At 36.4% G+C, this 14,939-nt stretch overlaps 1 protein-coding gene across 1 annotated transcript in view; it reads left to right on the top strand.

Moving 5' to 3' along the window:
- Positions 1-14,939, top strand: part of LOC117788998 (potassium voltage-gated channel protein Shab) — a 62,558-nt gene that overhangs the window by 30,792 nt on the left and 16,827 nt on the right. The window contains exons 6-8 of the mRNA XM_034627970.1: positions 22-1,519; positions 9,514-10,357; positions 11,255-11,344. Of these exons, the coding sequence (XP_034483861.1) occupies positions 29-1,519; positions 9,514-10,357; positions 11,255-11,344 (2,425 nt within the window). The 5' untranslated portion in view covers positions 22-28. The remainder of the gene's footprint in view (positions 1-21; positions 1,520-9,513; positions 10,358-11,254; positions 11,345-14,939) is intronic.

Below are 14,939 nucleotides of genomic sequence, written 5' to 3'. Positions count from 1 at the left end.
GGGGAATCTTGGTTACTGTAGCAGACTTATGGTCGGCGAACGCGACAGGGACCGTGAGGCGGTACGCTGGGCAACGGGTGAAACAACACCGCTTCAAAACAATAATGGAGTGTTACAAATGGTCGGGCAATTGCATGGTGGACAGGCTGCTGGCCAACAACAGCAACAGCAACAACAAAGTCATCAACAACAACAGTCAAAGCAACAAAAACTTCAACAACAACAGGAGCTGTTCTATCAGCAGCAGCAGCAGCAGCAGCAACACGAGGCAACTGCGCGTGGATTGCAATTTGCGAGCTCAACCGACGGCGGCGATAATCAGCCCTATTACGATACAAGCGGTAATGTCGATTGGGAGAGAGCGATGGGAACCGGTGGAGCTAGTTCATATGGTTGCGTCGGCGGAGCTGTCACAACAGCTGGCGGCATTGCTTATAACAGCAATGCATCTAATGCCATCCTCAGCAATCGCCACATGGATTATGCTGATGGCGGCATCGTTGCTGGCACATCCGCCACAGCAGCGGGAGCTGCTGCTGGCATTGCAGGTCCTGGAGGTATCCGGATTGCTGGGACGACGTCAGCAACAGCTGCTGCAGGTGCAACAGGTGCAACAACAGCAACAGGTGGCAGTACCGGGGCCATTGGCAAGGAAGTTCGTTACGCTCCATTCCCAGTTACATCACCAACGCATTCAAATCCCACAACTTCCCAGCAAATTCTTGCACAGCAACAACTACAACAGCAACAACAGCAAATGGCACTCGCTGGTGGTGCAGGTGGTGGTGGGGGAGCCGGCAGCGGCATTGGTGGTGGCAGCATTGGCGGCCCCACTGGCAGCCTCGGCGGCGGTGCAGGTGGTGTTGGAGTTGTGGGTGTTGGTGTCGGTGTCGGTGTCGTTATGCTGCCGCCAGGTGGGGGCTCAAATGCCGGCATTAGCCACAGCAATACAACCGGCGCATTGCAGCGGACACATTCCAGATCCATGTCCTCCATACCGCCGCCGGAGCCGTTCATGATAGCGCAATCGAAGCAAATGAACAGCCGCGTCTCCATCAATGTTGGTGGCGTTAAACACGAGGTTCTGTGGCGCACCTTGGAGCGCCTGCCCCACACGCGGCTCGGCAGGCTGAGGGAGTGCACCACCCATGAGGCCATCATTGAGCTGTGCGATGATTATTCTCTCGTCGATAACGAGTACTTCTTCGATCGCCATCCGAAGAGCTTTAGCTCCATTCTAAATTTCTATCGCACCGGGAAACTGCACATTGTGGAAGAGATGTGCGTGCTTGCGTTTAGTGATGATCTGGAGTATTGGGGCGTTGACGAACTCTACCTGGAGTCATGTTGCCAGCACAAATACCATCAGCGAAAGGAGAATGTTCACGAGGAGATGCGCAAGGAGGCCGAATCCCTGAGGCAGCGGGATGAGGAGGAGTTCGGCGAAGGTAAATGCGCTGAATACCAAAAGTATCTCTGGGAACTGCTCGAGAAGCCCAACACCAGTTTCGCGGCCCGGGTAAGTCCAATCAGTTGCCAGCTAAAGCTCCAGCTCAATGTGTTAATTACTTATCTAACTACCTAACTGTAACCGTATCCGTAACCGTAACCGTAACCGTATCCGTTATGCGTTATCCGTATTATCCGTATGTGTCAATGTCAAGTGTCCAGCGTAAGCAAAAAAAAAAAAATGAAATATAAATAATTAACAATCTTTACCTCTACTCCTCTATTACCTGATCGACTTCGTTTAACTGATTTTAAGTTATCGTTACTCTTCTGTCTTATATTCTATCAGTTTATCTTGCGTTTGCATTTGATTTGATCTTTGTTTTCGTACATCAATCTATTATTATTATTTTTACACTATCATATTGCATTTAGCGCGGCATTTGCAGCACTCTGTAATATAAATTTCACTGCCGAGCAGAACGAAAATAGTGTAAAAATAAAACCTCCAAAATGCTGTATCATATACTGCCTATATATTAAACACAACAAACACTTATATTCATATATCTAATTATATAAATAAATCTAACATTAAGACTCTACGAAGCCGCCAATTGCCAAATTGCTTTTGCGTTTGAAAAATGCTTGCACAGAAAAGATAATTATATAAATACAAGTTTTAAATATTTACAAGATTTTTGAGGCAGTGTTATCGATATACGTATCGATATTTATGGTTTGCTCGTTTTTTATTTAACTGGCCTTGCTGACGCCGCTGTAAATACATAAAAATAATATTATTCAGCTCAGAGATTGCCGCCAATTTTGCGAGAAACAAACATGAATTTTATATGTATCAGAACTTTTGACGCCATCTCAATGTTGTGACTGTGACACTGCATAATACAATGTATACTCCACAAATATATTTATAAAAAATACTTACCTCTTTGATGCCTAAACGCAGCTCATTTAAATTCTCGCTCTCTTTGTAAATCGATTGCTTTTGTGTTGTGCCTCAAACAGCGTCACATTCTAAGGCAGCAAACAAAGTACAGGACACACTCGCAAAGGACTGCCATTCTGTTGAAGTTCTCGTTCATAATCTAGTTCCGGTTCTTTTGTACCGTTTTGGCGGCATTTAGAGAACGCCACGTTAGGACTCTCGAAATCATCTTTTGACGGCCCCGAAGAGTATGCAACACTTTTTGTTTTATTGTTTGTATGATTTTTACCTAACACTTAACATTTGCTCCAGTCCCCCAACACACTATTATGTCTCCTAGTATAAGCTGTTGAGTTTATTTAGATTTTTTCGTTTTTCTTTATCTCTGTATAAGTATCTGTCACTAACCACGCGACGCCGTGACACCGACAAGTTTATCAACATTTGATTATAATTAATTAGCAATCGCAAAGAGCAAAAATTGCAAATTGCAAATGAAAAAAAAGACAAACTAAATTGTATACTAATCGTTTTCTAACCTTTTTTTATCACACACAGTATATGAAAATTTACATATATATATATATCTACTTATTATACATACTCTATATTACATATTTTAATCTCTTAATTGTTGATGATGATGGTGAAGTAATATTTCTCTGTTTATCTCTAATGTATTCTTACTCCTAAACGTACAAAAAAAAAAACCCTTTGTAACAATGTTTGGGAATGGGCAATAAGCGATATGACCAGGCGGCAGGTGTGCTGTAGAAATCCTCGAAAATATTGTATAGAGAAAGAACTCTGGGGAGAAGCGGCCAAAATCGTGTTGTAATACATTTCCATTTTCCATAGAGGGTGAAATAATTAAGAGACCTTTTATCACACAGAGCTCTAGCTTTGGCCTAACAGCATAGCAATCACAAACTCTTCGTGCGTCCCTCGCTGACGCTACCCAATCGCTGTGCTGTTAGTCGCCACGCCCCCCGCCCGCTCTTGTACCATAATTATCTCAGATCAAGACTCTAGCTTAAGTCCACCCACACATCTATAAATATATCGACACATACACACACAATCTCTCAGTTTGGCTTCAGCTTGTATAATACAGCCGATATTTTGCCTTTGAGCCGATTTATGTTAGCTTTAGCTTTAGCGAATGGCCGAAAATGGAAATAATTACAACATATTTGGGTGCATCTCTAATAATTTTTCATTCGATTTTAAGTTCATTTTTATTTACTTTATGTACTTTTCATTTTTAAATAAAAAAACAAAATATAATACTTTTGATTTATTTTTATTTTCCTTAACCAATTATTGTATTTTCTTAGAATAAAAAAACCACTAATATAAAATCAAAAAGAAATGTATTGAAATTTATAACAAGAGATTTATAAATACTGATATATTTTGTAAGATTTAAATATTTTACTTCTGAACAATTCGAGTCAATACAATAATAAAAAAATTGAGAATAAATTTTAAAACAACTTATGATTTTGTCCTTTATAAAAAGGTAATGAAAAATTTCCAGAGCTCTTTGCCAGTTGTACTCTTAAATTTTTATTTCAATTTTTCTTGAACTACTAACCAAAAGTCAGAAGAGAAAGAAAATAAATAACTTTTCAGTTTTTTATATTTTTATTTTTTTCTAATACTCCGCCTCAATCAAAATCCTTTTTTATACGAATAGATAAATATGAGAACCAAAACCGAACAAAAACGTCAAGAGTAACAAAAAAGAGTAACATTTCGAAATAAGATATACTCAGAGCTACTCAGAGCTTTTTACCCACGTTGAAAGTGACAATTCTAATATACCAATACAAACTACCAATACAATACTCGTAAATACCAAATACCCAAACTGAAGGCAAGAAAAACGCGCTCACAAGACAAACATTTGCCGTGTACAAAATCTAAAAAGCAACAACCAAACAAATATTTGAATTACTTTGTTAATACTTATTACACGCAACAAAAAACACAACAATATAAGAAAATTGAACTCGATGTTTTATTGTATACCCTTTTGTGTTTGATTTTGTGTTACATATTGCGACACGATCTATATATACAATTCATTTGCCGTGTATATAATCGTAAGTTCTCGATACTCGTATTTGATGTCTTGTTGTCTATTCTATTTGCATACCGAAATTTCCTAAATATATTTATGTTGTATTTTAACGTATATCTTATCATTGAAATTGATTGTTGTAACTATTGGTCTAATGGCTTCTTCAACTACTAAATACCTCCAATGAAATCAGCCTCAATACAAACACATACACACCCACACACACACTAACTTACACACTACTAACGTCAACGGTGCTTAAACTAATCTCGAAATACATCTTTAACATATAAGTAGTTTCATTTAATTTCCCACCTTAAAATATAGTCCGAAAATTAATAAAGTATTTTATTTATGATTTTAATACAAAAAACAAACAAGGAACAAACGAATCTGAACAAAAAAAAAAAAGTTGAAATATTAACCCACCAAAATTTGATGCATTTGAATGCCAATTATAGAATAATGTAGTCGGTTATACTGAATTCTATAGTCCGTTTGTATCGAATTTTGTTTGTTTTTTAGTAAGTCGAACAAAGTATGCGAATCAACTTGTGCAGACCGATCCCATTACTGAATACTGAAACCAACAACTGAAAATCAAAAACACTGAGTAAACTGAACAACACACACACTCAACCGAAAACCGAATTGCAACAAATTGCTACAAACCCAATAACAAATTGTGAGCTACTCGTAGTTCTAGTGTAGTGCAAGACGGTGCTTTACTTTAGCCTTTAGCTCGTTTCTAATTAAAAGTCTTCACCCCCCACTCCTATGGCACCATTGCACACAAATACACTGACACGTATGTACTTCGACATAACCACACACAAAAACCATATAAAGTTTATTCCCACATGGCGTATGCGCACTTTCCTATACAAAACAGCTGGAAATATCGAATGTTTTTTCTTTTAACCATCAAAATTTGTTCCACATTTTATATGTATGTTTGTACTATTGACTTGTATAGTAAATAGTTTTGTAAGTCGGATATGTATGATATATAAACTATGTATGTATATATACTCGTATTTTATCCCGGACTTCTTGCCTTCGCATGTCTTTTTTGACTTTGTCACACATTTTTTTATACGTGTCTTTTAAATTTGTTTTTTACTTTTTTGCCACATTTTCCAGTCCACCTTTGTGTTTTGTAACATATAACTCGCCCTATTTTGTAATTTCAGTGGATTAACCAATGACTACAGGGAAGTTAATTCAAATATACACCTGTAAAATATAAATATTATTTGACTGTTTTGTTTTTTAACTCAGATGCTTTAGTGTGTATGTTCTTTATTTTGTGATTATAATTTTGGCTTTTGATCCATCGTAGTGATAGCTTTTTGGACCTTTCCTTTAGGCAAATGCTTTTTTAAATCTGTTTACTGCTCACGTATTCGGCACGGGCTGTGCTTCTAGTTGCTTATCCAATTTTTTGTTGACTTTGATTAAGTTGTAACTAGTCTAGTTTAGTTTATAGATAACTTAGCAAAATTGCGTGTTTAAGCTGCGCCCAAGTTGCGTATTATGCGTATTGCGATATCATGTTTTTCTTTCAACCTACTTCCAAAAAAAAATACCCCTCAAGCCCCCCTCAATCATGACTGAGCAGCAGTGGTAGCAGTTCCAAAATTCGCACAACCGAACACTTACAATCAGCTTATTGTTTTAAACATCTCCAATGCATTCTGTTCAATCGAAAGAAAATAAAACAAAACCAAACAAAAAGTATATTTCAAATTATTAGTATAAGTAAAAACTGAAAGTAATAGTGTAATTCTGTATATCATGCATACCGAATCATGTCAAGTAGTAAGTTGTACCCAGTATCTCCCAGCCCCCCACATGACCCTCCAGCCTAAACCCAATAAACAAATCAAAAATTTGATTAACTTTCCCGAAGTTTGACAGTCAACTGAAAACCACTTAAATTGCAATCGGTTGTGGCAAAAAAATGTATATAAGTATGTAAACCAATAGGTTCTTCTCTCTCTCTCTGTCTTTCTCTGTGTTCTACTCTTTCTGTCTCTCTCTCTCTCTCTCTCTCTCTATGTACTTTGATATATTTCTCCTAATGAACTGATCATTTGTACTGCCCGAGCGCTTATGAGCTGCTAAATGAAAGCACCATTTATCTTATACTTTGTTTGACTTCGTTTTCTGTTATTATATCTATGAATCTTTGACTTATATGTATTTTTTATGATGCTATTTTTTTTTTGTATCGTTATCCTATTTCTTTTTTACATAATATTTTCTCAATAAGTATGTTTCCTACCATTTACTAATACATATATCTCAACTAGCTAACTACTTAGTACTCGTCGTAGAATGTCATTTGCATAAGCTATATTCAATAATAATGTAGCATTATTCCCCAGACAAGAAATGTGAAAAACAGCCAAATTCAAAACCTCTCTTTTCCCTTTCCCCCTTTGATCCGTACCATGCAAAATTATATTCATTTACTCGTAACAATCTCGTAATTGAGGCGAAAGTAAAGAGAAATATGCGTGGTTGCGTACAGTGGCCTACTATGGTAGATCTGGACACAGTTATATTGTGTCAATATTCACACACAAACACACATTTACACACACACACACACACACACACATTAAGATATCTACACACACATATGCGAATGTATTTATGTGTGTGTAGAATAGAGTGTTGCGAGACACAATTACACACATGTTAAATAAACCAAAAAAGCAATTTTGTCAATTGTTTAAAAGGTTTTCCAATTTAATGTTGTGTCAACTGAAGTTCCCCTTCTTCAGCCTTTAGTCTCCCGTCTCCCTCTAATGTCAAGTCATATGTCAGACTCTCACACACATGCATATCCAAATACAACTATCATAGACACAACCACAAAAAACAACATAAGAAAATGTGACCTAATATGGCAATCAGACCTTCTCCTTGTCAGACCTTCTCTACCTCTCCCTCTCTGTCTATCTCTTTGTCTATCTCTCTCTCTCTCTCTCTCTCTCTCTCTCTCTCTCTTTCTCTTTCTGTCTATATCTCCCTCTTTGTCTGCTATTGCTGGCATTGAAATTGAAATTGCACTCGTTTACTGTCAAAACATTTTGACATTTGGCTACTTCAAAATGCAATATAGATAAACCGACCTCACCCCTATCTCCCCGTCTCTTGCCCCTAGCCCCCTTCCCTTTTTAGTTCTGTAATGAAATTCATGCAATTTGCAGTTCTAAGTAAATTACATGAGTCCAAAAATTAAAAATTCCATTGTATTAAAATTGTTTATGTGTTTTCTTCGTATATTATGCATTGATTTCTATGACCTCAAAATAATTGCACACAATTTGACAAATTCACAAGGCAAAACAAATAAATTATATATTGATTCTATGAACCTGCAATTATTTCATGGTAATATTTATAATTTAATATATTTCAGTTTGTTTCGATCTAATTTAATTTGAATTGAATTGAATTGATATTAGAATAAGTACTTGTAATTTCTAGCTCGTTTGATTCGAAAGTTAGTATGCATTGAATTTCTTTCTTTGTAATATTCGTATGCTAGTCCGTACTTTCTTTTTGACCTTTTTGTACTCGTATAGCTCCATACTATGTGTACTCGTATTTTCCCAATTATCGACTAAAACTCATGTTTAGTCATTTTCAGTTGAAACACATCGTTTTATCTATATACAAAACACAAAGACAGCGAAACGAAATACAACAACACAATGTAGAAAACAAAGCGATTTGTTCAATAATGAAATTAAATTTAAAAAAAAATTAAAAATTTAACAAAAAGTCGACTGCAGACCCGATGGTAGCGTCTCTTATTTAACACTGACCCACCCATAAATAATGAGGAGTAACCCACCAAACAAACAAATCCAAGAATAAGCCAATCCTCTGTCTCTCTCTCTCTCTCTCTCTTTCTGTCTTTCTGTCACTCTCAATCTAGTAACTAGTAATTGCGTAAATGTCTTACGTTTTTGTGTTACGTCATGTCTTATGTCCAACACACAAACACACAGTTACTCTTCAATACACACCTACACATACTTTTATAGACACTAATAGGCACCTGTGCCCATTGTCCATCTGTGAAATGCGCTAACCGCTAACAAACACACACATAAATACACAATACTATCATATGACATGCACTACACCACAGAAAAAACAACCAGAATCACAGCAACTCAACCACATTGCCGACATACTATAGAAACACACTCACAAAACACATAACTGAGAGATATGTTTCCTGAAACATAAAAAATAAACTTCTCTGGTCTCGCTCAACTCCAAGTAACTCCTTAAAACAACTAAGAAACTAACTAATCCAAGTTTGTAGAGCTCTATCTGATATCTTTGAGAAAAACACCTATGTTTATTTACACTTAAATCTGAGTTTATCTTTCTGTTTGAAATGAATTTTAAGTTAATTGTTCAGTTATTTTTGATAAAGAAGAAGGATTACAAATGATATACTTCACATATTGTACTGTAGCCTTCGAATAGTACTACAACAAGAAAACAAACACAAAGAGAAATACCCATCCAATGTGTTGAGCCCTCGAATAAATTAGTTTACCCATATATAACCAAAGTAAGCGTCAGTTATACAGAACGATCAACAACATCTTTGAAATGATTCCGAGACCCACAACATTAATTCCCTAGCAATTAAAAAAAATATCAGAAAACTAAACGTTTTGCGCTAAGCTAACTGAATGTTTGCTTTAATTGTTTTAATCGAAAGATTATTAATCGGTATCCCCATATAATCGAAATTAACAGATTGATAATTAAATAAAATGGAATGAAAAAGAAGCGATATCGATATGATATTGAAATCGAAGACAAAGTCGAAGTCGAAGTCGAAGCAAGCGCTGATTGTTGTAACTTTATATGTTTGATTGATTAATGATATAGCTATATATATGTATATATGTATAGTTATAATAATCGTTGTGATGTTGTTGTTGATGATGGTCTCGTCATAGTTTCGATTGTTCTTTATTGTTCACAGGTTATCGCAGTGATATCCATACTATTCATAGTCCTGTCTACCATAGCCCTGACGTTGAACACCCTACCACAACTACAACACATTGACAATGGTACACCACAGGATAATCCGCAATTGGCAATGGTTGAGGCCGTGTGTATCACGTGGTTTACCCTAGAGTACATACTTAGGTTTAGCGCCTCACCGGACAAGTGGAAGTTCTTTAAGGGCGGCCTTAACATAATCGATCTATTGGCAATACTCCCATACTTTGTTTCGTTATTTTTATTGGAAACGAATAAGAATGCAACGGACCAGTTCCAGGATGTGCGCCGGGTGGTGCAAGTATTTCGCATCATGCGCATCCTGCGAATCCTTAAGCTGGCCCGTCACTCAACGGGCCTGCAGTCGTTAGGCTTTACGCTGCGTAACTCATATAAGGAACTCGGTCTACTAATGCTGTTCCTGGCCATGGGCGTTCTCATATTTTCTTCGCTGGCATATTTTGCCGAAAAGGATGAAAAGGATACAAAATTCGTTTCAATACCGGAAACATTTTGGTGGGCGGGTATTACAATGACAACTGTTGGCTACGGGGACATCTATCCCACTACTGCACTGGGAAAGGTTATTGGTACTGTGTGTTGCATATGCGGTGTTCTGGTAATCGCTTTGCCTATTCCCATCATCGTTAACAATTTTGCTGAATTTTATAAGAATCAGATGCGACGCGAGAAGGCCCTCAAGCGACGCGAGGCGCTCGATCGTGCCAAACGCGAGGGTAGCATTGTCTCCTTCCATCATATCAATCTTAAAGATGCGTTCGCCAAATCAATGGATCTCATCGATGTGATTGTCGACACAGGTAAGTGGCAACAATTCACCGAATTCACCCAGACTCTCTACAAATCAATCAATATTCTGCCTGAGATCTGATCTAGCTCTGTTAATAAACCTAACCCTTAAATCGTATATGCTTTAGCTTTCTCTAACTCTAGTCTGCCTCGCTATACAAACTATAAGTAGATTTGCAAATCTATTTTTAGTTTCTTCCACATGTTGTACATACCTATCAAAAATTGTTTTGCTTCGCTTTTGTCTATTTATTTAACTTGCATGACTTTTGCTTATCCTTTTCATTTCCTTATTGATATATTTTATCTTCTTTTTTTTTAAGTTTCTATGAAGGCGTGTAAATAGCATTTAATAGTCGATCCAATTTCAAATTCTTCATAATAGACTGCCGTAAGATGATAGAAATTTTCGGGCAATTCAATAAATTTATACATAAACTAAGTAATCGTTAATCGAATTGTTAACTAGTTAAGCAAATTGAATTACTTTTAAGTTTCTGTAGACCTTAGGCCTTAACTTAGCTTACCTTTAACTAATTGCCTTACCACCTGCTCAATTTAGCAGCTGCCTTTAGCCCAAGCGGACACTAAACGCCGTCGGTTACAAAGCCAACAGTAAGCTCTAGATACACACACACACACACCCACAACACACACACAATGGTCAATTAGCCAAATGCTTTTGTACTTAACGCGTTTAAAGAAGAAATTAGTGGGGATTTCACTTGTATAAAGCCCAGAAGCGCACTTACCTAACACAAATCTTTTAAACATATATATACACAGTCACACAGACACAGATACAAACACAGATACGCCGACACGCAGGTCAATAGGCAATATACTTTTTAATCTGTTTTTGATACGCCAAATTTGCTAACTCCGCCTCCTCCCGTGTCTAATTTTAGGCAAGCAAACAAATGTTGTGCATCCGAAAGGTAAAAGACAAAGCACCCCCAATATAGGCAGGCAAACCCTTGACGTGCAAAGCGCTCCAGGTGACTAACATTGCGTATACGTAGCGTATCATTGCAATCAGCAATTCAGCAATTCCGCAATTAATCACTCAATCTTTAACTTCAAATCGAACTCAACTCCTTACAAGTTGTAGTCTTTGCGCTTAGCTTAGATAATACACCCCAGCTTAACTAAATATATACTCTTTTCTGCTCTTTTAGTCACTTTCCCAAAACTAATCCAATATATTATGTACATATAAATAAAATGCACACAGGTCAGGCATTTAATGTTGCAGCTTTGACAACTAAATTTCTAAGCTACTTACGATTTTCGAAGCCGATTTCCCAAAATTTGTCCCTCGTAGTTAGGAGTCTGTATGTTTGCCAAACATTAAAAAAAAAAAGTATTATAATATTAAGCGATATATATAATTCTAGTTTATTAAGTCCCCAAGGTATGTTGCATTTGTTAATTTAAGTTTGCATTGTCCGTAAGTTTGCTTAATTCACCAATTAGTTTTTTGGCATTATTTCATATTGCGCCGAGACAAAATTGTTATTGATTTCCTTTGTGAAATTGAATACGCTAAGCTTGATTTTGTTATAAAACTAAACTTTTATCCACAATAAACTATATAAACTTTATACATAGCAAATTTGAATGTTCAGTATAGAGTTGCCATTTCGAATTACAAATTATAATTACAAATTACAGTAACTTAATACATCAATATATAATATTATAAACCAATTGAGTACATTTTAGTGAATTTTCAAGTGCTGATTACATACTCGTAAACCCATCAACATACTCGTATTATATACTCATTCTCTTAGACAAACGTAGTTATTAATTTAGCAAATGAAACGAATACCCAATAAGCCTTGGATAGAGTTATTTGTGCAAACGACAAACAAATCCTGAAATAAATATATTCTCAAAAAAAACACAAAAACACACACAATAATAAGTCTATCCTCAAAGCTAAATTGAAGAACAAACTAAGCTTCAATATAAAAATAGTTTACCAACAACTTGTTCTTTTCTCTGCTCTTCTTCTTTTTCTACTCTTCCACACAATGTTAACTTGAAAATACCCAAAAATACAAAAAATACAAAAAATAAAAACCAAACTCGTCGCGTTCACTTCTCAATTTCAAATACTTTGCCACACACACACACACATACACACACACACTCGCAAACAACGCACTTTGGTTGCCATTTGAATTTTGTTGCTAATCACATAAAAATAAAAACAACTTTCTAACCAATCTTGGAATCGAATCGTTGGCCTCAAGGCGAGAAAAATACTTTGATTGAGTCACCGCCATTGCCCTCGTTTGGAACACCACGTCGGAGAGCGTTATCAGCTCGGATTCAGGAGCTGAATCGCAGTTTGCTGGAGGAACGTGATACACAGCAGCATAATAGCTCCAGCGACAACGAGGACAGTCGATAGGACACTCGCTGGTGGCAGGCAGACCACGTGCAACCACGGCAACAACAACCGTTACCCAACCCAGAACCACAGAAACCACAACCAGAGCCACGTTACACTAAGCCTAAATTTAGCTAAACTAAACTAGTTGAAGAGAGTCTCGTAAAGCTAAGCTGTTATTGTATATGTAAATTAGAGAAATGCAACTTGTTATGTATCAACTACACACACATACACATCTTAAAGACACACACACACACACACACACATACAATCTAGTCTTAGCCAAAATGTGTAACCGAATTGTTATTGTAAATGTGTATGAGAGCAAACCAAAGAACTTCCCTTATACTTAGATAATCCAGTTTCACTGTTCATAGTTAGTGCTAGTTTTTAGACATTGGCTTCCAGTTGCCATTTGCGATTTGCTGCTATTTATACTCGTAAGAGAAACCGTAATCCAATCAAAATCGAAATGAAAATGATGATGTACTTCCGTTAAAGCGAGGCTATCGAAATTAAATGTTGTGATTAAATGTAAATGCTTTTAGGCGCCATGAACACAATCAGACACACACACATACACAATACACCCACTACCCTTCACACACACACACACACACACACACACACACGCTCATACACACATGCCGCTGCTTATATCACTGTGAAGTGCACGCATTGCGCATACGCAACGTTGTCCAAAGCATTTTCTGCACTGCGTGTGCGCATTGCTTGCAACTTTCGTTTAATGTTCTCGTATGACGTATTGAAAGTTTTGCTAATTGTCGTAATGCGTTGTTCTCCTTTGTTAACTAAATGCCATCAGCACTTGAAAATATTATTGAAATGTCTATGAAATACTGTATCGATAATATACAATTATCGTTAACACTGATCATTCGGTATCGCATCTACTCAAATTTGCTGATGTTTTTCCATTTGTCACATTATTTTGCAATCTTTCAGCTGCCAATTTGATTTTGATTTGCTTTATTGTATTTCAAACAAAGCAAAACTTTCAACAGCTTTCCATGTGAGTGTATATTTAACACGTTTCCACTGTCTCGCATCAGTTTGAACAATGGCAATGGAAACGTGAGCTGGTAGAGCGCCGATGTGTGTATGTAACAACCTCAAGTGGAGTGTGGGACCAATGCACAGTTCCCATTCCAAATGCTAACAACACGCCACAACCAAAAAAACAAAAATCAAAACAAAATGTTGACAAACAATCCGCGTAAGCACAATTTTAATTTAGAACGTAATTTAAATGTAGCTATTAACTAGGCCAATAACTAGCAACAAAATACACGAGAAACTTTCCAAGCATTTGTTGAGCAAAATAGTCAAAGAAAATACCAAAAAATGAAATGTCTTCGGCAATGTCGAAGCTTACATGTCCTTGCAGAGAGTCAGACTACACCTTGAAGGATTGTTTGATAGTGCCAGGACGTAAATTGAGAATCCCTCCAAAGTTAAATGCAGATATCTGTAGTACTGATCCTGGGCCAGCAAAAAAAAAGTGGGTTAAATTCTCCAGCCACATTAATGCGAAATATAAAAAAGTCAGCCTTATTTATGAAATTAGTTGTTGTAGCCGAAAGAGACTAAGCTTAGTTTATAATTTAGTGAGCGCGCCACGCCCACTGTGGGCTGTCGACATCAAAATTTTATGTAGATAAGCTTATATACAAGCAGACATACATATACATATATATTCAATATATTTATAAATTGATACTTAGCAAATGATAACAAAATGTTCCTAAAAATGCATAAGTACATTTCAACAGAAAGCGCAACAAAAACAAAAGTAAAAAGAATATTACAATAAACTAATAAGTAATATTATAAATTGCCTTATTTAACGCATAACGCGCTTAGTATGCAGCAACAACAAAATCAATAAAATATTTTAAAGTTTCTTTTCCAAAATGAAACAATAAACTCGATGTGTACTTACTAGTAAGACTACTTATTTATCCAGAGCAGTTGCAAATTATGGAGCATGTAAGCACTAGCAAAGTTCTATTAAGTGTTTAACAACTGTAGATCTTAAGCTAAAAGCGCTGAGCAGAGTTAATTAAAGTTATGCAAAAAACATAAATGAAATATATAAAGCCCAAATGTGAATAACTAAAAAATACCTTAATAATTTATTCCTTTATTTAAATTAAATTTTCAGTTCA

This window comes from Drosophila innubila (genome assembly GCF_004354385.1).
Source record: "Drosophila innubila isolate TH190305 chromosome 3L unlocalized genomic scaffold, UK_Dinn_1.0 0_D_3L, whole genome shotgun sequence".
Taxonomy (NCBI): domain Eukaryota; kingdom Metazoa; phylum Arthropoda; class Insecta; order Diptera; family Drosophilidae; genus Drosophila; species Drosophila innubila.
The sequence above is the reverse complement of the archived record's forward strand: the minus strand, read 5'-3'. Positions and strand labels throughout refer to the sequence as shown.